This window comes from Oncorhynchus mykiss, chromosome 12 (genome assembly GCF_013265735.2).
Source record: "Oncorhynchus mykiss isolate Arlee chromosome 12, USDA_OmykA_1.1, whole genome shotgun sequence".
Taxonomy (NCBI): Eukaryota; Metazoa; Chordata; class Actinopteri; order Salmoniformes; family Salmonidae; genus Oncorhynchus; species Oncorhynchus mykiss.
The window spans coordinates 37,428,875-37,456,333 of record NC_048576.1 but is presented as its reverse complement, the minus strand read 5'-3'; the positions used below and the strand labels follow the sequence as shown (position 1 = coordinate 37,456,333).

At 40.9% G+C, this 27,459-nt stretch overlaps 2 protein-coding genes across 3 annotated transcripts; one reads left to right on the top strand and one right to left on the bottom strand.

Annotated features, from left to right (window-relative positions):
• Positions 1-7,383: 7,383 nt before the first annotated feature.
• LOC110537538 lies at positions 7,384-10,448 on the top strand. Its single transcript, XM_021623651.2, has one exon. The coding sequence runs from the start codon at positions 7,402-7,404 to the stop codon at positions 8,578-8,580; it is 1,179 nt and encodes a 392-aa protein (XP_021479326.2). The 5' UTR covers positions 7,384-7,401; the 3' UTR covers positions 8,581-10,448.
• Positions 10,449-11,971: 1,523 nt separating this feature from the next.
• LOC110537537 (SH2B adapter protein 2) lies at positions 11,972-26,387 on the bottom strand. 2 transcript variants are annotated; one of them, XM_021623649.2, is made up of 9 exons: positions 26,007-26,387; positions 19,289-20,016; positions 18,906-19,007; positions 16,567-16,658; positions 16,234-16,319; positions 15,994-16,140; positions 15,708-15,904; positions 15,185-15,356; positions 11,972-13,831 (listed from the first exon to the last, which is right to left on the bottom strand). In XM_021623649.2, exons 2-9 carry the CDS (start codon positions 19,787-19,789, stop codon positions 13,509-13,511), a joined length of 1,620 nt encoding a protein of 539 aa, XP_021479324.2. In that variant the 5' UTR covers positions 19,790-20,016; positions 26,007-26,387; the 3' UTR covers positions 11,972-13,508. The 2 variants fall into 2 exon arrangements, with proteins under 2 accessions (XP_021479324.2, XP_021479325.2); XM_021623650.2 differs by lacking the exon at positions 15,994-16,140.
• Between the last annotated feature and the right edge of the window lie 1,072 nt (positions 26,388-27,459).

The window sequence follows — 27,459 nt, the reverse complement described above, 5'->3', positions numbered from 1 at the left end:
AGAGCGCGCGATAATCTCGAGGCACAAAATGTCATGAATTTTCTTGACATCAATGTATTAGAAATATCACTTCAACAAACAAAAAAAATCGTAATTCTTTTCGCAGAGATGAATATCACGATACCCACTTTCAGGATTAAAAGAGAAACAAATTGCATGGTACAGACTACAATATAGCAGACACATTTTAAATGGGCCTCCTTTACAGATTATGAAGAATAAAAACTGGCATTCAAAATGACTGTTTTGGGAACAGTTCATATATTATCAAAATTATTATCACTTTAAAAAACATATCTATGTTTTACACACTAGCGCCACCTGGTGGAGGAGATCGCTGCAGTTTAGCTGACGCCTCATACGCATGGTTTTACTCTGATTCCTTCGAAACATCTCAGACAATATAAAATGTCAGACTCATCCTTTAATTAATTTCTTATATTGTATTTCATGGTAAGGTAGAAACGTTTACAAAAAGTGAACATACTTCCTTGGTGTCCACATCACCAACAAACTAACATGATCCAAGCACACCAAGACAGTCGTGAAGAGGGCACGACAAAACCTATTCCCCCTCAGGAGACTGAAAAGATTTGGCATGGGTCCTCAAATCCTCAAAAGGTTCTACAGCTCACTGTAAAATATACACCTGTTGAGTGAGTGAGTGAGTGAGTGAGTGAGTGAGAGTGAGTGAGTGAGTGAGTGAGTGAGTGAGTGAGTGAGTGAGTGAGTGAGTGAGTGAGTGAGTGAGTGAGTGAGAGAGAGAGAGAGAGAGAGAGAGAGAGAGAGAGAGAGAGAGAGAGAGAGAGAGAGAGAGAGATGTTTTTTATTTTGAGGTGTTTTGAATCATGTCACGTCTATGCTAATACATTAGGGCTCAAATTTGCTAGCTAGCTAATCCAACATCTGTAACAATGGATTTGAGAGATAAACACTCATTATTTAAATAAACATTTGGAGAGGAAATATAGTTTAAATGTTGTCAACAATTATTTGATTCTATTAAAGCCAACCCCATCTGTTTTGCCCCAAGGGTCGTATACACATCGGTTTTATTGCTAAACAACCCACCCGTCTATTGCCTACTATGCCAATTTCTCTGTTTTAAATGGGCCATAACTCTGGAATTTTTATATGCCTGTAGAATATATGATTTTCAACAATGTATTGAAAAGTTTGCCAAATAATTAAAAATATATATTTTCCATATTCATGTTTATATATTTCTTTATATTCATAAATGAATGTAAGAAATGTTTTATTGAAAACAAAATTCCTACTAATATTACAGAGCAAGATGTAATATTTGCACCCCAGTATCTCTACTTGCACACTCATCTTCTGCACATCTATCACTCCAGTGTTTAATTGCTATATTGTAATTATTTTGCCACTATGGCCTATTTATTGCCTTACCTCCCTTATCCTACCTCATATGCACACACTGTATATAGACTTGTTCTATTGTATTATTGACTGTGTGTTTGTTTATTCCATGTGTAACTCTGTGTTGTTGTTTGTGTCGAACTGCTTTGCTTTATCTTGGCCAGGTCGCAGTTATGAGAACTTGTTCTCAACTAGCCTACCTGGTTAAATAAAGGTGTTCTCAACTAGCCTACCTGGTTAAATAAAGGTGTTCTCAACTAGCCTACCTGGTTAAATAAAGGTGTTCTCAACTAGCCTACCTGGTTAAATAAAGGTGAAATAAAAAAATACATTAAAAAAAGCTTCATATGACAGCAATGTTTGCAGTGTAGCACCTAGAGATGAAACATTATGGAGTCTTAAAGGAGACTTGGGTAAGACCATAATGTCATAAATATGCCAACATTGAATCATTATTTCACAATTATGCTTTTAGATATAAATGTCTAATATACTGTACACTCCCATATGTATTTATTTGGACAGTGAAGCGTAAACTTTTAATTTGGCTCTATACTCCAGCATTTTGGATTTGACATCAAATGTTTCATATGCGGCAACAGTACAGAATGTCACCTTTGGTTTTGAGAGTATTTCCATAAAAATCGGTTTACCGCTTACAAATTAAAGCACTTTATGTATCTAGTACCCATTTGAAGTTGTCATAAGTATTTGGACAAATGTAGTAGTCAAAAGTTTAGTATTTGGTCCTATATTCTTAGGACGCAATGGCAACATCAAACTTGTCACTCGACAAATTTGTTGGATGCATTTGCCATTTGTTTTGGTTGTTTCAGATTATATTGTGCCCAATATAATTTCCACCTGGCTACCCCTACCCCGGTCAACAGCTCTGCACCACCCACAGCCCAAGCCTCCCCATTTCTCCTTCACCCAAATCCAGATAGCTGATGTTATGAAAGAGCTGCAAAATCTGGACCCCTACAAATCAGCTGGGCTAGACAATCTGGACCCTCTCTTTCTAAAATTATCTGACGCAATTGTTGCAACCCCTATTACCAGTCTGTCAACCTCTCTTTCATATCATCTGAGATTCCCAAAGATTGAAAAGCTGCCATGGTCATCCCCCTCTTCAAAAGGGAGACACTCTAGACCCAAACTGTTACAGACCTATATCTATCTTACCCTGCCTTTCTAAAGTCTTCAAAAGCCAAGTTAACAAACAGATCACCGACCATTTGGAATCCCACTGTACCTTCTCCGCTATGCAATCTGGTTTCCGAGCTGGTCATGGGCGCACCTCGGCCACGCTCAAGGTCCTAAACGATATCATAACCGCAATCGATAAAAGACAATACTTTGCAGCCATCTTCATCGACCTGGCCAAGGCTTTTGACTCTGTCAATCACCGCATTCTTATCGGCAGACTCAACAGAGCCTTGGTTTCTCAAATGACTGTCTCGCCTGGTTCACCAACTACTTCTCTAATAGAGTTCAGTGTGTCAAATTGAAGGGCCTGTTGTCTGGACCTCTGGCAGTCTCTATGGGGGTGCCACAGGGTTCAATTCTCGGGACTCTTTTCTTTGTATTCATCAATGATGTCGCTCTTGTTGCTGGTGATTCTCTGATCCACCTCTACGCAGATGACACCATTCTGTATACTTCTGGCCCTTCTTTGGACACTGTGTTAACAAACCTCCAGACGAGCTTCAATGCCATACAACTCTCCTTCCGTGGCCTCCAACTGCTCTTAAATACAAGTAAAACTAAATGCATGCTCTTCAACCGATCGCTGCCCATACCCGCCTGCCCGTCGAGCATCACTACTCCACACTACTATGTGGACACTACTATGTGGACAACTACAAATACCTATGTGTCTGGTTAGACTGTAAACTCTCCTTCCAGACTCACATTAAGCATCTCCAATCCAAAATTAAATCTAGAATTGGCTTCCTATTTTGCAACAAAGCATCCTTCACTCATGCTGCCAAACTTACCCACGTAAAACTGACTATCCTACCGATCCTTGACTTTGGCGATGTCATTTATAAAATAGCCTCCAACATTCTACTCAGCAAATTGGATGCAGTCTATCACAGTGCCATCAATTTTGTTACCAAAGCCACATATACTACCCACCATTGCGACCTGTATGCGCTCGTTGGTTGGGCCTCGCTTCATATTCGTCGCCAAACCCACTGCCAGCAGGTCATCTACAAGACTTTGCTGGGTAAACCCCCGCCTTATCTCAGCTCACTGGTCACCATAGCAGCACCCACCCATAGCACGCGCTCCAGCAGGTATATTTCACTGGTCATCCCCAAAGCCAACTCCTCCTTTGGCTGCCTTTCCTTCCAGTTCTCTGCTGCCAATGACTGGAACAAATTGCAAAAATCACTGAAACTGGAGTCTTATATCTCACTCACTAACTTTAAGCAACAGCTGTCAGAGCAGCTTACTGATCATTGCACCTGTACACAGCCCATCTGTAAATAGCCCACCCAACTGTAAATAGCCCACCTCATCCCCATATTGTTATTTATTCTTACTTAATCTTACTCCATTTGCACACACTGTATATAGATTTTTCTATTGTGGTATTGACATGTGATAAACTGTTTATCACGTGTAACTCTGTGTAGTTTGTGTCACACTGCTTTGCTTTATCTTGGCCAGGTCGCAGTTGTAAATGAGAACTTGTTCTCAACTGGCCTACCTGGTTAAATAAAGGTGAAATAAAATAAAATAAAAAAATATATAAATTCATGGTAAATAATGTATTGTGTCATTTTGGAGTCACTTTTGTTGTAAATAAGAATGGAATATATTTTTCTTAATACTTCTACATTAATGTGGATGCTACCATGATTATGGATAATCATGAATTAATGATGAAAGTTACAGAGGAATAAATATCGTGAGAGGTTAGCATGTCTTGGGGGTATGATCTTTGTGCCTCTAACTTTCACTTATCATTATTCATGATTATCCGTAGTCATGGTAGCATCCACATTAATGAAGAAGTGTTCAGAAACATTTTACATTCTTAATTACAAAAAGTGACTCCAAAATGACACAATACATTATTTATCATTCATTTCTACTGGGCACAACATAACCCGAAACACAACCAAAACAAAAACTGCAAATGCATCCAACAAGTTTGTAGAGTCAGAAGCTTGATATAGTCACTCCGCGCTAACAATATGGGACCAAATACTAAACGTTTGACTACTTTAATACATAAGGGAATTTGTCCAAATACTTACACTACCGTTCAAAAGTTTGGGGTCACTTAGTTTAATGGGCAAAAAATGACATTTCTAACATCAAATTGATCTGGAATACAGTGTAGACATTGTTAATGTTGTAAAGGACTATTGTAGCTGGAAACGGCAGATTTTTCATGGAATATCTACATAGGTGTACAGAGGCCCATTATCAGCAACCATCACTTCTGTGTTCCAATGGCACGTTGTGTTAGCTAATTCAAGTTTATCATTTTAAAAGGCTAATTGATCATTAGAAAACCATTTTGCAATTATGTTAGCACAGCTGAAAATGGTTGTGCTGATAACAGAAGCAATAAAACTGGCATTCTTTAGACGAGTTGAGTATCTGGACCGTCAGCATTTGTGGGTTCGATTACAGGCTCAAAATGGCCAGAAACAAAGAACGTATACTGAAACTCGTCAGTCTATTCTTGTTCTAAGAAATGAAGGCTACTCCATGTGTGAAATTGCCAAGAAACTGAAGATCTCATACAACAAGGTGTACTACCTTCACAGAACAGCACAAACTGGCCCTAACCAGAATAGAAAGAGGAGTGGGAGGTCCCAGTACACAACGGAGCAAGAGGACAAGTACATTAGAGTGTCTAGTTTAAGAAACAGACACCTCACAAGTCCTCAACTGGCAGCTTCATTAAATAGTACCTGCAAAACACCAGTCTCAACGTTAACAGTGAAGAGGCGACTCCGGGATGCTGGCCTTCTAGGCAGAGTTGCAAAGAAAAAGCCATATCTCAGACTGGCCAATAAAAATAAAATATTAAGATGGGCAAAACAACACAGACACTGGACAGAGGAAGATTGGAAAAAAAGTGTTATGGACGGAAGAATCTAAGTTTGGGGTGTTCGGATCACAAAGAAGAACATTTGTGAGATGCAGAAAAAATGAAAAGATGCTGGAGGAGTGCTTGACACCATCTGTCAACCATCGTGGAGGCAATGTGATGGTCTGGGGGTGCTTTGGTGGTGGTAAAGTGGGAGATTTGTACAGGGTAAATGGGATCTTGAAGAAAGAAGACAATCACTCCATTTTGCAACGCCATGCCATACCCTGTGGACGGCGCTTAATTGGAGCCAATTTCCTTCTACAACAGGACAATGACCCAAAGCACAGCTCCAAAATATGCAAGAAATATTTAGGGAAGAAGCAGTCAGGTGGTATTCTGTCTATAATGGAGTGGCCAGCACAATCAACGGATCTCAACCCTAGTGAGCTGTTGTGGGAGCAGCTTGACCGTATGGTACGTAAGAAGTGCCCATCAAGCCAATCCAACTTGTGGGAGGTGCTTCAGGAAGCAAGAGGTGAAATCTCTTCCGATTACCTCAACAAATTGACAACTAGAATGCCAAAGGTCTGCAAGGCTGTAATTGCTGCAAATGGAGGACTCTTTGATGAAGAAAAGTTTGAAGGACACAATTATTATTTCAATTAAAAATCAGTATTTATAACCTTGTCAACTTCTTGACTATATTTCCTATTCATTTTGTAACTCATTTCATGTATGTTTTCATGGAAAACAAGGACATTTCTAAGTGACCCCAAACTTTTGAACGGTAGAGTATGTCACCTTCAAATGGGGGAACTAGATACATAGTGCTTTCATTTCTAAATGGTAAAACAGATATGAATAAAAATACCCTTATATAAAACATTTGCCCTCAAATCCAAAGTGCTGCAGTATAGAGACAAACGTTTTAGCCTCACTGTCCAAATAAATACATCAGAGAGTGTGTCAACAATCCTTCCTCCAAAGGAACATTCTATAAATTAAAGTAGGCTATTAAAGTCAAAGACTAGATAGAGTTCAGAGAACAGAGATAGAGAGACCAGAGATAGAGAGACCAGAGAGGTCAGAAAGTAAGACCAAAGAGCAGAAAGTGAGGGGAGACCTGAGAAAAAGGGGTCATAGGGAAATATAAGAGAGCGTTTGTCTGTGTCTGTAGCGTACCTGTGGAGCAGTGGAGGCTGCTGAAGGGAGAAAGGCTCATAATGATGGCTGGAACGGAGCAAATGGAATTGCTTCAAACACATAGAAACCAGTGGTGGAAAAAGTACCCAATTGTCAAAAAGTAAAGATAACTTGATAGAAAATGACTCAAGTAAAAGGGAAAGTCACCCAGGAAAATACTACCTGAGTGAAAGTCTAACAATACTTGGTTTTAAATATACTTGGTATTCAAAGTAGGCTAAATGTAATTGCTAAAATATACCTAAGTATTACAAGTAAATACAAGTAATTTAAAATTCATTATATTAAGCAAACCAGACGGCACAATGTTGTGTTTTTTAAATTGATAGATTGCCAGGGGGAAACTCCAACACTTCGACATACAAACGAAGCATGCGTGTGTTAGTGGGTCCGTCAGATCAGACAGAGGCAGTAGAGACGACCAGGGATGTTCGTGTTTGCCTGTCCTGCTAAGCATAAAAAATGTTACGAGTAGCCTACTTTGGGGTGTCAGGGAAAATGTACGGAGTTAGAAGTACATTATTTTCTTTAGGAGTGAAATAAAAGTAAAATGTGTAATAAATATAAATACTACAGTAAAGTACAGATACACCAGAAACAAATGTTGCGTAATTACCATGACGTAACGCAGTGATGAGTCTCAAACATGTTTCTCACATTTGATTGGCTACTTTCTGTGCGCTTTCCAAGTACCAAGGTTTTTATTGGCCCGTTGCTGTAACTGGAATTGTTATTATTAGCTCCTTGCAAACATGGCGGAGGTCAGACTGAAATTTAGTAATGGAGCCTACAGAATTCTTCAAAATACATATCATCAGTTGCCTCTGAGGATTGAGGGCAACCAAGCTAAAGGCGCAATACAAGCCACAAGCTTGCTGACAGAATATCGGTCTGGCGAAGCTCAAGATAACCATGATAATACAGCCCGGGCCGGCAACTGGACACGGTTGCCGTTTCTCGGAATTCCTGAGGAGACTTTAAGAATTGAGAACTCAAGGTCCCTCAGCAGACTCACCGAAGGTGGATTTAAGATTGGATTTTGCCACGACCTTATATCAAAATGCGGTGAGGGGGTATTACAGTTAGGTTCTGCATGGAGGAATAACTTGTCGGACAGTGAGAATATAAGAGTACTCGATAGTGCTTCAAGGTGGTTTTATCTCAGTTCACCTCACCTGGCCGACACACAAGTCCATGTTATTGCCTCTAGAGCTTCAAGCTGGATAAGAAACGGTCTCGTGACGGCCACCATAACTCAAACCAGGCGCGAGCAGAGAAGATATCTGTGTATGGTGCGATTTGCCATCGGACAGTCGAGCTTTAGTTTGCGACAGTCTCATGAGCAGTTATTTGTGAGAGCTTATGGCAACGGCAACATGTCTGAGCCCCTATATAAAAGCAGAACGGCATATTATGAAATCCTCCAGGTGTCTCCAACCGCCACGCAAGCTCAGATCAAGACGGCTTACTACAAGCAGTCTTTTGTCTACCACCCAGATAAGAATGCAGGCAGTGAGGAGGCTACGAACCGCTTCTCCAACATCAGCGAGGCTTACAACGTGTTGGGCAACAAGGGGCTGAGGAAGAAATACGACCGAGGCATTCTGAGTCAGGGAGACGTTACTGGAGCGAGCAAACCTTCCGCGAAGGACACCAAGAGCTCCTCATCTCAGCCAACGAGGGAGGCACGCCAGACTTCCGCCTTGGGGATAGACAGCAAGAACATTTTCGACTTTGACAACTTCATCAAATCCCACTATAAATCCCAGCTCATGAGAGAGGAGGAGCTGCGAGTTAGGAAGGAAGAGATTATGAGGAAGAAAGAGGCCATCAAAGATCAGGAGATGGGCAAGATGATGGAGATGGCTGTGGGAGTGTTGGTCATAATAGCAGTGTCTATTCTGGTCAACTTGAAACGGGGAGGAAATTGATTTTGCAAACTGACGCTGGACAAGCATAGGATGGTATTCTTTTCATCCACACTATAGGATTTATATGGGAAGGCTGATTGCAATGGTAAGGGTGTGCCAACTTGTGCCAACTTGACACACCCTGGACTGGTTTCCATCTGTTCCATTCTTGCTGTATCCAGATGCCCTAATGAAAGCTGTTTAACCTAAGAATATATGTCAATAATAATACTGTAATAGATGTAATAGATGCTGATGATTGAGTGATTACTGGTGCTTTGGGTTGAGCTGTTCCACAATCACATGACTGCACTGTATCACTTGTGTGTTCGCATATAGTTCACTAGAAAATATAAATATTTAAATTGGAAATTGTTGGAAGTTTGATGTAGGAAGTGATGCAGTGAGGAACCAAAGCATATTGGTTTAGGCCTATATTGCAGTTTTGATTGATTCTGCAGTGTTGAATGAATTGCAGAACGGTGCAATGGTTAATTAGGCTAACGTTCAATATGGTGCTATGATTCAACTTGGCTTTTAAAAAGTTGTGAAAAGTGAATTTTATGTCATGAGCACAGTTTTAAGTGTGGGAAGTAAGCTGATGATACCTGGCTGCACAAGTTTGGACCTTGGCATCAGATAGCTCTTGATCATGAGTCTCAGTTCCATTACATTACACATAAGAGTCATTGGATGAAGGCGTCTTCTGTAGGGGAGTTTTGTTAAGATCCCTGCTGCTCGGTCTGAACATTAACACGCATCGCTTCCGATACAGTTTTGGAAGCATAAGTACCTTATCTTTCATATCAGTGAGAAATACTTTAAAAAAAGGTTAAATTGATACACACCTTAATAGGATTATGGTTCCCACACAGGCATATCTCCATTTTACAGCACTTGTTCAAGGAAAACAGATGGAAGCTATCTATTAGCTATCTAGCATGCTCTGAACACCTGTGCGTAAGCGTAACTCGGGAAGTGTAGAAGTTTAATTTAGTCGGATGGAGGCACCCATAGATGTATGGATCTGTGCAAAACTGCTATAGGTAAGTATATTTTTTATCTGAAGGATTCTTTCTCACTGATGAAGGATACTGTATGGGCCATATGTTTCGAAAGCCGTATCGCAAGCCATGATTATTGACGCTTCTAAACGTTGAAACACAGTGTCTGGATTGTATTTCACATGAGGCAGTCGTGGGCGAAGCAAATATAAAGCAGAATGCCAGCTGAGCAGCAGTTGTAGCTGGGTGAAAAGGTGCTTTTGAGAAAACATTTGGTAATTCAGTTTAGATGAGACTCCAGCAACGGACTAGTGCACTGAAGGGCCCTAGGTGGGCTTCTGTACTGGGCTCCTGTACAGAAAGAATAAAAATGTAACCTAAGATCAGTAAGAGACAAGATAACTTTGTGTACAGTAAATTAGTTGAAATGTGCCTTGACGATATTTGAAGTAAGAACATGTATGGCCAATCTCATGTCATTTTCCCTGCCTCAACACTTTTAATGTATTTAAGATGAATAAATGATTTAAAAAGTGTGCTTATGGAAGCACATGAAAAAGGAATGTCACTTGGGTCTTTATTAGCATGTGTCAGTATTTATACAATACTGAATACAAAAGAGGATTAATCATAAGGGTTACAGCAGCACAGGACCTTCCGGTGTTGTAGAATCGTACAAAAATGGGTATTACACAGTTCAGAATAATTAGTGTTTATTTTCTCTCCTGCAGATGCATCAATTAAGTAGGGCCGGGATGATACGAGTATTGCAATATGGCAAAAATTAAAACATGAAGCAGACCCTTCCTTTTTAAAAACCTGCTGTATGTAAAATATTGTGTGCTATAAGCTTGGAAAATAAATAAATGTGACTGGATGACAACATAATGATGTTTGTTTCGAACATTAGGACTGTTTTCCTAAAGATGAAACCTGCTTCGTGTTTTGTTTTCTTGCCACGATAATAACGAGTATCGCGATACTGGTATCGTCGCGGCCCTACAATTCAGTCTAGTAGAGATGCACGTGACCAATGTTTGTCAGGCATTTTCAGACTTCAAAATGTATTCCTATTCATGTTTGATGAACTAATCTACACTACTTTTGAGGTAGCTTTAATGTATATATAAAAAATATTATAGTTAGCAAATTTACAGAGCCAGTAGAGTTATAATTATCCCAATAGCAATGCATTGATGTTCTTGTAAGTATACATTTTAAAAGACCAAACTTTAAAATATGGGGAATAATAATAAGTGTTTGGTTAGTGTAGTGTAGTCAAATATTTTTACCATCAGATGTCTCCTACAGCATCTTGATTGAATTAGGGGGGACAGTGTGACAATTTTCTTTTCTTTAAAGGTCCAAAGCAGCCGTTTTATCTCAATAACCAGGTTTCCATCCAACCTTTTATGCACGTAAAGTACATGTCAGATCATTTTTTAATGAAAGGCCTGATGGAAACAGAATTAGTTTTTCAGTAAACTTTCCAAATGTCAGCAAAACACTAGACAAGGTGTTATCTTTTTGTGTCGTAAAATGAATTATGCGAGAAATGTCGTTGGAAATGCTTTTTTGCACAAATATTGATATAATAACCATCATACCGAAGTAAGCTTGGAGTCACGCGATGACATAGTGTTGTCCTTCCACTACGACTCATCGGGAAAGCATGCAGTTTATTAAACTACAGATGAAATAAATGATGATGAACTTCACAGGGTGTTGAAAGTGCAAGGTGATGAGCTTGATGCTCCTTTCCAATAAATATCTAGGGTCTTATTCTGGTGACATGATAATCGATGCTTGGCTACCGTACATTTAAAAAATATATTTATTGCTCTTTTGTCAATATAATCTTATCATGTATGTTATGCGTACACTAGAGTACTTGCCAATACCAAAGTGGGCACACTTGCCATATAATGCTTTTTTTTTTTTTTTTGTGAGAAAATCATCAGTAGAGTTCAAAATGCGATTGAAACCCTTTTTTTTTTGGTACATGAGAATTAAACCACAAAATGTATTTTTATGTGCACTACGTCATCACTCCCTACTTATGTAAGAGCAATTTGTCAAGCAAGAATTTTGCTAGGACTGTCGGAGTGGTCTGAGTGAGGGGCCTAATTGGACGAGCCAGGTGGGAGGGATATGTAACCTGAAAACTAGGTGTTATTTTGGATCTAGACTTGGTCCTCCGGTACTGCTTGCCGTGCGGAAGCAGAGAGAGCAGTCTATAACTTGGTTGACTAGAGTAAAAAAAAACTATTTAAATCAATTTTAGAGTAAGGCAGTAACGTAACAAAATGTGGAAAAAGTCAATGGGTCTGCCTACTTCCCGAATGCACTGTATATACAACACAGGAAAATCACATTTTTGACTGCACTGGGCCTTTACATTTCTTTTGCATTTGATACAATTTTATTCAGGAAGGTACACCAACATGTAGCAAGCACAGTGGCATTTCTGTAAATGTTTTTATTACATATTGCTCCCTGTTGACTAATGGTAATACTCCATGGGGCCAAGGGATTTATGAAACTCACTAGAGAATCCATTTATTATGGTACAGACATTGGGCCACAGTCTTTTGATCAAAGGGGATGACTGAGATCTGGGAGGGATGAAGAGGATGAGGTTGAATATAACAGTTCCATCCACTGGGGTGTATCATCCTCTTCTTCCTTGTCATGTGTTAGCTCTGAGATTCCATGACATTGACAACTACCACAAGTCGTTATCTCAAGTCCCCATCCATTCCTACCCGATTCCGACTAGAGTTAAACGCGCGTAAATGGAACGCTACTTCCTTTTTATGCACTTTTAGCTCTATGCGTATTCTTACCTTGAACTTAAGCATGATAATAGCATGCTATTCACCCGCTATTCATTCGAGGGGGAGGTCTAAGAAATGGTGTGGCGAGAAAACCATGAATAAGGTTGAGCGATTAGAAATAACTATATTTCCCGAAAGAAATAACAGCATTTTCCATTCACTGTAATGTATAAATTGAAAATAACTATTGATAAGCGCTAGGTAAATGAGTAATACGTTTGGAGAAGGGGATTGTAAATGCACAGCAATTGTTTTAGATAATTTTTCCTTATGATCCCTGGAGACGAATGTGAAACCAGCCATATGGAAGCAAACTGAAAACCACATCAACATGACATGATTTACGGCCTCTTTTCCACAGTGAAATATGCTATAAATAGCTGTGCCGTTATTCAACATTTTAATTGTGCCCTCGTAAATTGTATGGATGAAATTTGGAGACCAAAGCTTCTGTAGGGCTGAACCTGCCGAGTTGATGTGTGCGCTTTAGAATGTTGTAATTACAGTTTACGCCTGGGCTTTTCTCCATTTTCTTTTACAATGTGTATCATGTTAAATATTAACCTCTATCAGGAGCCACTGTCAGTTATACCCAGATACATTTACAAGTGTCACTTTAGTGTTTGTTTTCTTGTAGCTTACATTTGCATCATTCCATTACCTTACCTTTCTTTACTCTGTCACGTCCGTGTGTTTCCTGAGGGTCGCTAGCATTAGGCTAACGTCGTGGAATCATTTGGGGCATGTAGCCATTTGAATCATTATGGAACTCAGACCACACATAGCAGGTTAAACCTGGAGCCTGGCGCACAGTTCACTACGACTGGACTTTTGTTATACCGTTCCATGATTAGTGAGGATTAGGGTAGATTTATAGAACTATTGTTCAACCCCTGTTGTACACTTTTTTTCCACCATCCAATATTTCAGGGACTAAACTTGAATATGACAACTTTCAGGATGAATCAAACCACTATATTGTTTTTATTCATCAATATATTTTGTGCGTAAAGGCTCTCCAAACCTGTTCCACCACCTGCAAAATCCATTTGACAAAACAGATATCTGATCCTGATGCTGTCAGAGTCATAGATGACGTCAAGGTTCCTCAGTAGAGAGAGTACTGGTTCTCTACTGCTCTTGTTCTTTGTGCTCCCTCAGTCTCCTGCTGTTCATCAGCTGAGCCACCAGAGAGCGGTAGAAGATGCTCTATGCTGCCACTGCGGCTCCGTAAGCCACCATCACCCCCATCCTCTAGTCTGGGGAAGGGAGGCAGGATGCGGGGTAGAGCAGGGGAACTAGGGGGAAGAGGAGAGTCCACAGATCCACCAACTGGCTGCAAGACTCCGGGAAAGAATTGTGCCAATTGGTGGAGGCCGTTCCGACAGCCAGGCTCTCTGGTAGGGGTGGACATCCGAGACACACAGAGCTCTGCAAACAGGAACCCAACGGATACACAAGACATGTTTGAAACACACAGACAAATGCACCATAGATCTAACCTTGTTCGGCAATCCTGATCTTACATTCTGTTGTGAAACTAAAATAAAACGCAGCGGTCAGGATGGTGGATCAGGCTACCATAGATCTAGCTTGGAACACAGCAGCATCAAGTCAGAAATTGCAATTACAATAATATGATGTTCTATGTTCTATATTCAGGGGGTAATAGTACAAAACAACATAAGATAAAAACAAAACAAGAGGACTGGTTTTAGTGATCCATAGGGAAGGATTTGTGAAGGAGGATATTTCAGTAGAAATCAAAACAGGAGACCAAATTAATTCAGAAAGGCTGGCACTAAGAGGGGTTGCCAGTGGTGTAAAGTACTTTAAAGTATTTTTACTTAAGTCGTTTTTTGGGGTATCTGTACTTTACTATTTATAGTTTTGACAACTTTTACTTTTACTCCACTACATTACTAAAGAAAATAATGTACTTTTTACTCCATACATTACCCTGACACCCAAAAGTACTCGTTGCATTTTGACAGGAAAATGGACCACTTCACACACTTATCAAGAGAACATCCCTGATCATCCCTACCGCCTCTGATCTGGCGGACTCACTAAACACAAATGCTTCGTTTGTAAATGATGTCTGAGTGTCGGAGTGTACCCCTGGCTATCCGTCAATAAAAAAGAAAGACAATTGTGCCGTCTGGTTTGCTTAATATAAGGAATTTGAAATGGTTTATACTTTTACTTTTGATACTTATGTCAATTTTAGCATTTACTTTTGATACTTAAGCATATTTAAAACCAAATACTTTTAGACTTTTACTTGATTTTGACAATTGAGTACTGGCCACAGTGAGAGGATTGGCCACAATTGGAGCAGGTGAGGGAAGAGAGAGCAGCACTGAGTAAAGAAGGTAATCCTACAGAGGGAGAGCCAGAGAAAAAGGGATTAGGACAACTAAAAGTGCCCTTTGTCTTTTTCGCCTCAACCTTCCCTTGTGGCGAATCATCAAAAAGACATCAGCCTGGAAGAGTGATCCTCAATTCCTTATGCTTGCCTAGTCCAGTGGATCTTTCCTAAAAGACTCCTTTGTCGACTTGAAACTACTTTTTCTTTGAAAACCACTGTTCGGCTAGGTAACCCTTTTTGTAGCTTCGATAATGTAAATGCTTGACTGAACACATTTAAGATGAGAGGTTAGATATGGGTCAGGAATCAAGGAATGCAGGGATTGTTTTTGGGCACTAGACATGTTGGACATTATTATAATCATAATAGCCTACATTTGACAAACAGTAAGACAGCATTAGCCCACGTGTTACCTGGGCGGCTGCGCTGTGTCTGGACGTAGCATCGCAGTGTGACATCTGCAGCCCCGCGGGACTCCAACGGAATGGGGTGGCAGTGGAAGTGCTGCAGCATGTCCCCCACACTCTGGAACCACAGGTGGTGCACATGGCACTGGCCCTGAGAGTCCACAGACAGACGCAGGTGCTGCTCACAGGGAGGTAGAGGCATGCTGTTAGGTATTTCTACCATTGGCTTGCGTTCAACAATGCTAATGCTAAGCTGTAGCTTAGTAAACACAAACATCTTGGGTCGTTGCTAGACTACTTTCATGTGTCCATAAGATTAGATACATTTGGGTGAACTAGCAGGGGAATACAAGGGAATCTTTGGGTGAATAATTGTTTTAATGAATCAAGGCCATATGGCCAATACTCAGCAGAGGAAGCATGTGGTTCACATACATTTTGCCCTTGTGATGCAAAGGGGAACCCTGAGTGAATGGGCAGCCGGCCAGATAAAGAGACTAGTTTGGAACCAGGTTGCGTCTGAGTGTACCTTGGCTTTGCCCTGGAAGTTGAAGGTGAGGACGTATTCTCCCGGGCGCGTCTCACTCTGGCGAATCACAAAGAGCCCATGGCTCCGGGCTCCGCCCACCAACACCAGCTGAGCAGCACTCACTCGAGACAGTGTACCGTGGAACCATGGGTAGCAGGTCAGAGAGGTGTCCATCTCAGAGCGGGGTGTTCCTTCACCTACAGGTGAGAAGCATAATATAAGCACCTTTTATCACAATATTGTCTTAGCAAAAAGCAGCCTTTCCACAGAGAGAGCTGGCCATTACCTGCTCCAGGCCTGTTGGACTCCAGTGACTGGAGGAAGCGTTCTAGGGGGACATGGGTGGGGTGCAAAGGGGAGGCCAACAGGGTCCGAAAGCGGGGCCCTGAGGGGCCACAAGGACCAGCACGGTGCTGAGGGGTCTTGGGTATGTCTGGGTGGACATAGAGAGAGCATGGAGCATGGAGTTGCCCTACACAGTCAGATGCTGAGTTACCATTACCAATTAAAGTGAATAAATACTCACTAGCTGTGAGCTCACAGTTACAGGTGGACACCGAGGGGAACTGGCCATGAGGACAAGACGTCAGCTCAATGTCATCTCCACTGTCCCTGCACACAGAAGACAAACAGGGGTTTGATTGTTACTGCATAAAATCATCTATATAGGGTACAATAGTCTTCTGTCAATCTGAAAAGACAAGGTCGATGAAAGCAATATCGTGGTTGCCCACTGGGATTTTGCTTTCACATCAGTGCAGGAACAGAGAGAAGGGAAGGAATCTACTTGCACTTGTAGACTTCATTAAGATTCCCCCCTAGATCACAGAGAAGCGAGTGTAATGGTATTTTTCTTTACCCCGGGTCTATGCAGTCCTGAATGTCAGCCACCCAGGAGTGTTTCTGCAGGGAGTCTAATGTCTCCAGGATGTATTCTCCTCCATTCTCCACCTGCAACACAAGCATTGGATTAGGCACAAGATTAGCACATTCCAAATCGAATAGACACTTGTGTAGATATGAGAGTATTGGATAGGTGTATAGAGAAACCAAATGATACAGATGGTTAAGTTCTATTATACAGCACATATTTATCTATCAAACGTAGTTCTTACAGGGCTGAAGGTCACTGATGAATATAAGATAATTTCAATATATACTATATATAGGCCAACCTATAATTGAGTGAATGTAGCAGAACATATCTTGGTGGTACCATATTAGAAGCCTGTTTTAGCCTACTGACAAGAGCTTAGTTGAACAATATGGTCCGTGGTTTACCCCAGCCGACTATTTGTCTCTCTGTCAACTGCATCTCTGTATATTTATCACTCACAGTGCACAAAGCATTGACATTGATTACTACAAAAGACGTGTTTGACAAGTATATACAGAGTGAGGGACTCAATTATCTACATAGACACTGTACTCAGACAGTCTTTCACTGTTTGGTTCATTACGCAAATCTGCATCATACAGAGCATTTGGTAACCCTGACTGTCATAACGCCTACGTACAGTTGAAGTCGGAAGTTTACATACACCTTAGCCAAATACATTTAAACTCAGTTTTTCCCAATTCCTGACATTTAATCCCAGTAAAAATGCCCTGTTTTAGGTCAGCTAGGATCAACACTTTATTTTAAGAATGTGAAATGTCAGATTAACAGTAGAGAGAAAGATTTATTTCAGCTTTTATTTCTTTCATCACATTCCCAATGGGTCAGAAGTTTACATACACTCAATTAGTATTTGGTAGCATTGCCTTTAAATTGTTTAACTTGGGTCAAACGTTTCGGGTAGCCTTCCACAAGCTTCCCACAATAGGTTGGGTGAATTTTGGCCCATTCCTCCTGACAGAGCTGGTGTAACTGAGTCAGGTTTGTAGGCCTCTTTGCTCGCACACACTTTTTCAGTTCTGCCAACAAATGTTCTATAGGATTGAGGTCAGGGCTTTGTGATGGCCACTCCAATACCTTGACTTTGTTGTCCTTAAGCCATTTTGCCACAACTTTGGAAGTAAGCTTGGGATCATTGTCCATTTGGAAGACCCATTTGCGACCAAGCTTTAACTTCCTGACTGATGTCTTGAGATGTTGCTTGAATATCCACATAATTTTCCTCCCTCATAATGCCATCTATTTTGTGAAGTGCACCAGTCCCTCCTGCAGCAAAGCACCCCCACAACATGATGCCTCCAACCCGTGCTTCACGGTGGGGATGGTGTTCTTCGGCTTGCAAGCCTCCCCCTTTTTCCTCCAAACATAATGATGGTCATTATGGCCAAACAGTTCTATTTTTGTTTCATCAGACCTGAGGACATTTCTCCAAAAAGTATGATCTTTGTCCCCATGTGCAGTTGCAAACCGTGCTTTGGCTTTTTTATGGCGGTTTTGGAGCAGTGGCTTCTTCCTTGCTGAGCGGCCTTTCAGGTTATGTCAAGATAGGACTCGTTTTTCTGTGGATATAGATACTTTTGTACCCATTTCCTCCAGTATCTTCACAAAGTCCTTTGCTGCTGTTCTGGGATTGATTTGCACTTTTCGCATCAAAGTACGTTCATCTCTAGGAGACAGAACGAGTCTCCTTCCTGAGCGGTATGATGGCTGCATGGTCCCATGGTGTTTATACTTGCATACTATTGTTTGTACAGATGAACGTGGTACCTTCAGGCGTTTGGAAATTGCTCCCAAGGATGAACCAGACTTGTGGAGGTCTACATATTTTTTTTTCTGAGGTCTTGGCTGATTTCTTTTGATTTTCCCATGATGTCAAGCAAAGAGGCACTGAGTTTGAAGGTAGGCCTTGAAATACATCTACACGTACACCTCCAATTGACTCAAATGATGTCAATTAGCCAATCAGAAGCTTCTATAAAGCCATTACATAATTTTCAGGAATTTTCCAAGCTGTTTAAAGGCACAGTCAACTTAGTGTATGTAAACTTCTGACCCATTGGAATTGTGATACAGTGAATTATAAGTTAAATAATCTGTCTGTAAACAATTGTTGGAAAAATGACTTGTGTCATGCACAAAGCAGATGTCCTAACCGACTTGCCAAAACTATAGTTTGTTAACAAGAAATTTGTGGAGTGGTTGAAAAACAAGTTAATGACTCCAACCTAAGTGTATGTAAACTACCGACTTCAACTGTACACTTGTGATAAAAATGTACTGACATTACAAGTAAAGCTGACCTTGAGGACAAAGGTGTTGTCCCTGTCTGGCATCTCCAGTGGCATGGTGGTCCGCACCTCCATGACGGCTGTCAGAGGAACACTCAATTTGGGCTTGGACGACTGGGTCAGAGAAAAAAGACAAGTTAAAGTTAGCACTGCATCACTGTTAGAAATCTATTTTTCACTGGTAGTTTGACCAAAAGTCATATAGTTCACTAGTGGCTAACTCGAAGTCCTCTGACTTCAGTGTCTGGAAAGGCTATGTTGATGTTGTTGGAACGATGCGTTGATAATGAAGAGGGTGTGCTTTTTTACTGATTGGTTCTGCTTTGTGCCTTTCTCACAGTTTGAGATAACCAATCAAAGCTCAAGCCAACTTCTGCGCGGACCAGGGAACCTACCTTGGGTGGCACATAGAACTCCAGCAGGAATCCCCCCTCCCCTTCAGTGACCCCTCCTTCTCCTCCTCCTCTCATCCTCCTCAGCAGCAGACGACACTTCTGCCACTGAGCATTGCTGCCCATGCTGTGCGAGTCGTCTGCCACCATGTAACGCAGGGCTCCTTCCCTCTGCACCTCAGCTGGCAGGGGCCTCAGGGCAGCACAGCGGGATCCCCGGGGCATACGCAGCAGGCGGGGACTCCAACACCCTCCCGTATCCCCGTTGAGCCTGCAGCGGGGTTCTGGAGAGGCTCCTCGGCTCCTCTGGAGCATGTCCCGGACCCCGTCCACCACACACAGGCTGACGTTACGTAGGGAGAAGCCCTTCCTAAAGTTGGCCCTGGGGAGGCCCTCAGATAGGTCCTCTGTGCTGCGGGACTGGCCCAGAGTCAGTGTGGAGGGGCCCCTGGGTTTGGGCCGGTGTCGCGGGCTGGGCTTCTGCTTCTCTGGGCTGCCCTCCATCAGAGACCAGGGAGCGGCTGGAGGGCCCAGTGGAATACTGTAGGTGCAAGCAGAACTAACAGTCACCCCCTTAGGACAGCAGGGTGTCAGGGGAACTTTCTCAGGTTTGATTGGCTAAGTCAGCTCTGCCCTAAGCCACACCCAATAATCCTGAGTACAGAACTGAGAGAGTTCGTCCTCACTCAATCCTGCTCAAAGTCCTCCTCAGTGCATTTGGCTGGTAAGATCTGTGGATAGAGAAGGTCAGAAGAGATGAGGGAGCTGAATTCTATTGTAGGATACCCTCATTATTTCATAGTGGATACTCTGGTGTGCTGTTATAGAGACACCTCCATTTTACATCCCCTCCTACCTGATATGACGGCCTATCCTAAAATCTCAAACAAAAACATGTGACACCTCCTGTCACATGTGGGAGACTGTAACATGATACTCATCCATACCCTAACATCGACAGACTACAATCAATACAAGACTGTGTACCGGTCCAATACAAGCCCTGGTTTGAATATCACTTTCAACTGATAGGTTTTTGTTAAATATAAAATTCTGTTTTTTTGGGAGAAGCAAACTGCAAGTACACCTTATCTGGTTCCTCCCTGACCATTTAGACACATGCATCACTGCCCTTTGGCAGTGGGGGCCGGGAAGGGAAATATGCAGCTTCAAAGTTTAATGAAGCTTTGAACAGAGAGAAAAAAGATTGGGAAAAAGGATAGGAGGCCCAAGTAGGAGGAAGGCCAGACTAAGACTACTCCTTAACACTGACGTTATACTAACATTTGCTGACTTTCTCGAGAAAGAAAATTACCTATTTGCTATTTCACATGGTCTTCAATGAAGGAGGTCCTAGTCTGTAATTGTACACATGCTGTGCTCTCGTCTGCAGCCTAGCAGATAAGCTGCCAAAATGTGACAAGATTTCTCTCAGGCACAATGGCAGGGGGTTATCACCTAGCACTGAACAGACACCCTTTGAAATAAGGGCTCAGCAGGAGAGAAATACATATCTCCTTATCTTAAAGATGATCCATAAATATTAAAGAGGTCCAATTAATGGTATCAGGGCCGGGACTAGACGATCAGGCCTGGGCAGCTGGCCGCCTCACATTGAATCAACGTCTCTACTGATTGGACTTTTATGACGAGCGAAGGGAGATTTCAGCCTAATTATCTTCTAATGGCTGTGCCTGTCACAATGAGATGGTCTTTAAAAAAAATAGGTGGCAAACGCTAGTGAGGGGCCCTGTCACCATGGGCAGGAGGAAACTACAACCCCCCCCCCCCCCCCCCCCCCCACACTGTCATTGCCAACCTTGCACAAAACGACAGTTATCACAGGATTCGTCTGTGTTAGCACTTTTATTGTCATTCTGGCAGAGATACAGTTATTCACTGGATATGTGTGGTCGCAAACTCAGTACATTATGATGAGTCTGGAGATTCTCCTGTTATTCGAGGATAAGGGATGCTTTTCAATAGTAGATAGAGCCGCAGTCAAACATGTTTTATGTAATTATTATGGATGAATAAATAGACATCCCGCCATATCATCCATGTTGATGTTCTTACATTTCGTACAGTTTTTGTTTGGGTTCATTCCCCCCAACTCTCTCTCTGTGTGTGTGTGTGATATTGTCACAGTGAACATCCGTCATTATGAGACTGAGGTATGAGTTAGGTTTGATCACTACTTCTATGCTGGTTCCTATGTCTGAATAATGTATGAATACAGTGTCGCCTTCCAGGAAATGTAAATTGTCTGGGAGGAAAAAAACATTATATAGTCACCAGATCAGAGATCCATCATTGGAAGATAACACAGTGAAGTGGAATATTATCATATTGCAAAATGTTACAACAAAATGCATCGTCTCATTGCTTGAGATGCTCATCAAATATGTCCTCATTCACTCAAGGCCCTGTTCGCGTACAAGTATCCCACTGGGCACAAACTGGTTGAATCAACGTTGTTTCAACGTAATTTGTCAATGTATTGTGGCGTGGAATCTACATGGAAAATACATTGGATTCGAAAAAAAGTCATCAACGTCAACTGTTAATTTTGAGGGTAACATTTCTACCACACGATGATGGCATCATGGTAACCAAATGTCAATTTCAAAAACAACGTCAGATCTTCAATGTTATATCCACCATCTGAAAAAAATCAATAGGCTGGGCAGCACCTCCTACTGGAGAATTGATCTACCTACAACTACTCTTTGATCTCCCATTCAGAGTTTTAAGCAAGCCCTTCTTAGCTATGATAGCGGTCACAGACTGTTCCCAATGTGCTATCGTGAGAATGATTGTTGAGACAAAGATCTCCACTTAAAAAATGAAATAGATTCACTGTTGCTATCAAAGTCATTACAAAAGGGTAGGCTTAATAGAGCAAATTAAATGTGACCATACTTTATCACTCATATATCATCAATGATGCTATTTAGGCCTATATACAATTTGGAAAGTCATCATCAGCTATTGTTCAAATTCAACCAAGAATTAAACTAAAAATAGACAATACAATACACTTAGGGTTTCAAGCTCTGGTTGATTCAAAATGTAATGATATTTATTGACTTAATGGCTTAGTTCCATTCTTTAACTTTTATTTTTGGTTGAGGTGGAGACGTGAATCCAACATATCATTTGTTAACAAGTTAATAGGCTATTTATCAAATCAAATCTTATTGGTCACATACATATATTTAGCAGATGTTATTGTGGGTGTAGCGAAATGCTAGTGTTCCTAGCTCCAAAAAGTACAGTAGTACCTAACAATTCAAATTGTATTTTTGTATTTCAAAAGTGATATTGAATTGTGTTTGGTTGTCAATGCAACCAAATATCAACATTTGAAGGAGATTTATCTTGTTGTGCTTAGATAGTTGGAAATTCAACTAACTTTTGACTGTCTTTTTGAGTAGGTGAATGAATATAGGTTGTAAATCTCATTGATCAATGTCTAAACTTAATATTACCCAATTATCCACGTTGAAATCAGGTGATGTGCCCAGTGGGATGTGATTGAATAAGTGAAAGCAAGGACCACCCAATGCTTTCATCTATCTGTGATCCCTTAAAGCTACAATCAGGAGTCTGTGTTTCAGTCCAACTGCAGCCTCGCCACTTGGTTTGGAACAGAACAAGCTACATCGTCAGGGAAGGATTTAGGAGGGATGCATTTTTAAGTCAATTTATACAGTGCCAATGGGGGTCGTTTTATTTTTTGTTCTTTTGCATTGTTTGTTACATTATTGTGTAACTTTTTTACTTTAGTTTATTTAGTAAATATTTTCTTAACTCTATTTTATTCAAACTGCATTGTTGGTTAAGAGCTTGTAAGTAAGCATTTCACGGTAAGGTCTACACTTGTATTCAACGCATGTGACAAATAAAGTTTGATTTGATTTGATGAGTGAGTGAGTGACTAGCCAGATATGGCATTTAAAGCCATTACTAACAGAAGGATAGTGTGAGAAGCTTAACGTGAGAAGGTTAACTGCCAGGTCCTCACTATATGAGCGACAATCTTTGGATTTATGGGTGGTTAATTGGAATTGGGACCAACGAAAGCAGCTACATGTGTAGGTAAGAATTTAAATTGGTGTGAATCCCAACCACATTAGTCTCTGGTATGGTTTGATTACTTTCTGTGGATTTTAAAACTCAATGCGCAACAGATTAAATTGGAATGTAACTAGGCTTCTAGAATTTTAAAAAGTACAAACTTTCTATCACTCTGATTCCCGCTCTGCTTCCAGTGATACAGTCCAATGCAGATTCTCTTACCAGGTGGTGTTATTTCCGCTTCATAAGACAAATTTAAAGAATCCCATCAACCATTGGCAACGATGCCAATGGGTCCCTAGATACCATTATGCACATTCCATACACTCTCTCTCTGACCTGAGTTAAGATGGCAGATACCCACACAACTTACTGAATCTGTACTCATAGGACCTCAGGACAAAAATAGAATTGTTATTGAAACTAACATTTTCACTTCACAGCAGGGGTCTTTAGAGTCTATAATAAATATTCTAATATCTTTTAGATGTTAAACTAGGTGTTTAATATCCACCCAGATCTGAAATGCTCAGCTAATACAACTTCCCCTTCCTCTGTTTTCGAGGAACTTGAGAAGGAATATTGAGTCCTTTTCTCCCCAAAAGAATCCGCAGAGCACATCCGACATCTCAACATTTAATGAACGGTGTGCCAAACCTGAGACAGTATATAAGGGCACTGAGGGACATTGAGCACATTCCTCTCTAACTTCACTAGTTAGTGTGGAGAAATCTAAAGGGCCCCTCAGCTTTACAAACCATGGACATTCTCTATGGGGCGAGTCCAATTTGGCATCAGTGACTTCTGCCCCTAAATTTCCTGCACATTTCTAGTGCTGTTTCTGTAATATTTTCAGTGACATTTCTGCTAATGACAGTGAGTCAGAGGCCATTTTCTAGGTTCTTTCATGGCAATTCCTATGGCAGTCCATTACCTATACAGTTCTGGTTGGGAAAAAGATAATTAATTTATGTTATTGAGCAGATGATTTTCATGCCGGCAGCACAGTTTGTGTGTGTGTGTGTGTGTGTGTGTGTGTGTGTGTGTGTGTGTGTGTGTGTGTGTGTGCGTGTGTGTGTGTGAGAGAATTGAGAGGAGAAACATGATCACTCCTGACCAGCGCCCCCTCTCTTATACAACGTTATGCAGAGACAGGAAGTAACTGTAAGTGGCTCAGACCTCTGACACCACTCCACCCACACACAGAAAAGCAGCTGGCCAAACACACACACACACACACAACATAAATGCCCATACAAATAAGTGAGCATAACCAAACACGCACGCATGCAATTTCACTAAGCAAACTAAAACTCCCTCACACACACACACAACATTCAGAGGGCAGAATTAAACAATCATAAACATAACGTAACTGCATCACCAAAACACACACAGAGAAATAGAATTGTCAACAGCATCCAATTAGATACATGGCCAATGTGGCTTTGAGGCAGACCCAAAATCCAATTCATGAATGTAACTTAGGCAAACACTGGCCTGAATGAAACAAAAACATTCCACTCAGATCAAGACGACAAGGCTTTGACCAACATCAATGGCAAAGCATACCAAACATGTATTGACTGGTAGATGAAGTTCTCATGCATAATATAACAGTAGAGATATGGAATGTTATGGCTTAACTGTCTCTCATATCATATCATCATGACTCTGACATTTTTGTGTCCCAAAGATAAGAGTTATGAAAAACAAAGAGAAGGAGGGGAATTTTGCACATTCATAGGATTGAAGTGAGTCAATCAGAATGTAGCAACTGGAGTGGAATATCTAGAGTGGGGGTTGAACCAGCGACTCTTTGTCAAAACACAACCACACTACCTCCTGTGCCATAAAAACCCAGACCTCTTGGATATCTATGGAATAGGTTGTCTGTTCACACATTTTAGGTGTTGTTATTTATATGCCAAGAAAACAGAATGGGTCATGTTCTGCATAAATTCTGTTTTGAATCCGGCCAGAACTTTAAAACATCAGTCCAAAATGAACCATGTTTTAAGGCATAATGAAGCCTTCACAAACACTTAAGAAATCATATATGCTTCAGAAAACATTAGTAAGGGAAAATGGTTATGCCAAATGTTCACACTTTATTTTAGTTTTCTGTTTCTAAATGATACATGAAGCATTTAGACCATGTAGTGCTTATGAAGACTTTATAAATCGGCCTATAGCCTTCATAAGTAGTGTGACACCGACTGATGGTGGCTATGTAGTGTCATGGATGGATGATGCATAGACCAACACCGACGAGTTCATAGTAAATTCACCGTTTCACACTCAGTTTACTTTCATATATAATTTTTAAAAACCTAGTCGATATGATTTTCTCTGTTACATGTCCCACAGTTGAACCCTTGAGGGATTCATAATGCGGTTATAGACGCTTCTGAGCGAGTTAATTTGGTGGAGACACTCGCAATATGGAGCGGCACTTCAAAAGCCATACATAAATCAATTGCATTTCAATCGCGAGCTCGAGGACAAAACAGTCGCATATTTAATCACAATTAAATCAGTCACGTTTTAATCGGTAAAGTAATTACTACCTACAGTATAGGTTATACCGCTAATTAACTCAGATGGGTAATTATAATTAAGTCTATCAATGAGCGCTTACCTTATCATCGGCAGTATACTCGCAGCATTGTCTGTCTTTGTCCTCTTATTTAACGAATTACGACAGGTTAGGAAATGGATTATCAATCACAAAAATATCATTTCTATGGAAGCCTATAGCTACTTCAACGTGTCCCCCTTCATCAAAAGTGAACAGACACTAGCGCGCGCCGCACAGCGTGGGTAGTCTGATCAATGCCGCCTTGTTTAAAGGTCCAATGCAGTCACTTTTAAAAATATCAATATCAAATCATTTCTGGGTATCAATTAAGTACCCTACTGTGATTGTTTGAAAATAAAATGGTCAAAAAGAAACAGAAATATCTTCATAGCATGAGCAATTTCTCAAAAAATAATTATGCTAGGACTGTCTGGGAGTGGTCTGAGTGGGGAGGGGAAAACTGAAAACTAGCTGTTATTGGCAGAGAGTTTAGGAACTGTATTTCCTATTGGTCTATTGACCAATTTACCACCTAGTGATGTCACCAGGCAGGCCAAAACTCAGGTCTTTTCAAACAACTCGTATACTAAAAGGGCATTATCATAATTTTCACAATTTCACAATATTATTCCATCCTCATAGTGTGGAAATATTTATAAAACATAGGAAATCACGTTTTTGACTGCACTGGGCCATTAAAGGAAACAAGATGGAGTTTTGGCTCTAGTCTACATAGCTCAACAAAACCAGAGTTTTAGCCCACTTCCTACTTTCACACAAAAATATACACAAAAATGATTACAAATTGTATGTAAGTATTTGAAACCCCTTACATTCCGAGAAAATTAGTCTACATGTAGCCTCTATTAGACAGAGCCTACTTACATGTTTTGGTAAACACAAAGGAAGACCACTTACAATAGTCTTACATTAGTCACTGTTTCAACTAATAACTCTATTATATTGTCGATAGGCCTTTTCACGCTGCTCAATAGATGTAGGATAAAACAGAGTATTGGCATGACAAAGGAATGTCATGTGAAAGAATGCCACAAGTCATTAGGCTATTAGCTCTCTAAAATGGCCTCAGAGACTTTGGAGAAAAAAGTATACACACACACACACACACACACACACACACACACACACAGCAGCTAGGAAAGCAAGCCTTCTTACCGTTGGATAAACAGCATCCCATCCCATGAGTAGTATGTAGAGGGGAGGGGTGTAGAGGGCAGGGGAGAGGAGCGGGTAATTTAGCCTCTCAGAGAAGGATGCTCCTCTGTCTCACTGGGTCAGCACCGCTTCCTGTTTTAATGTCACAGTGACTTCTGTGAGCTTTGGGCTCTTCAACACAGTTGAGCACAGCCTCATACACTGTGCTCTCTACAGAGCAATAGATTGTGCTAATGACCTCAGAGCTGAACCTCAGTAATGGGGAAGACATTCATCGGACACTAAACAGTGCTGTACATCCAACAGCAACGCTCTGTCAGCAGGGAAACCAATTCCA

Excerpts from the sequence above, each read along its gene's own strand:
- LOC110537538 (XM_021623651.2), top strand. The coding sequence starts at position 7,402 with ATGGCGGAGGTCAGACTGAAATTTAGTAATGGAGCCTACAGAATTCTT.
- LOC110537537 (XM_021623649.2), bottom strand. The coding sequence starts at position 19,789 with ATGGAGGGCAGCCCAGAGAAGCAGAAGCCCAGCCCGCGACACCGGCCC. Across the intron at positions 16,320-16,566 it reads CAGGACTGCATAGACCCGGG|GGACAGTGGAGATGACATTG; the intron begins GTAAAGAAAAAT and ends TTCTGTGTGCAG. Across the intron at positions 15,357-15,707 it reads ACTTCCAGGGCAAAGCCAAG|CACCTGCGTCTGTCTGTGGA; the intron begins GTACACTCAGAC and ends CCCTGTGAGCAG.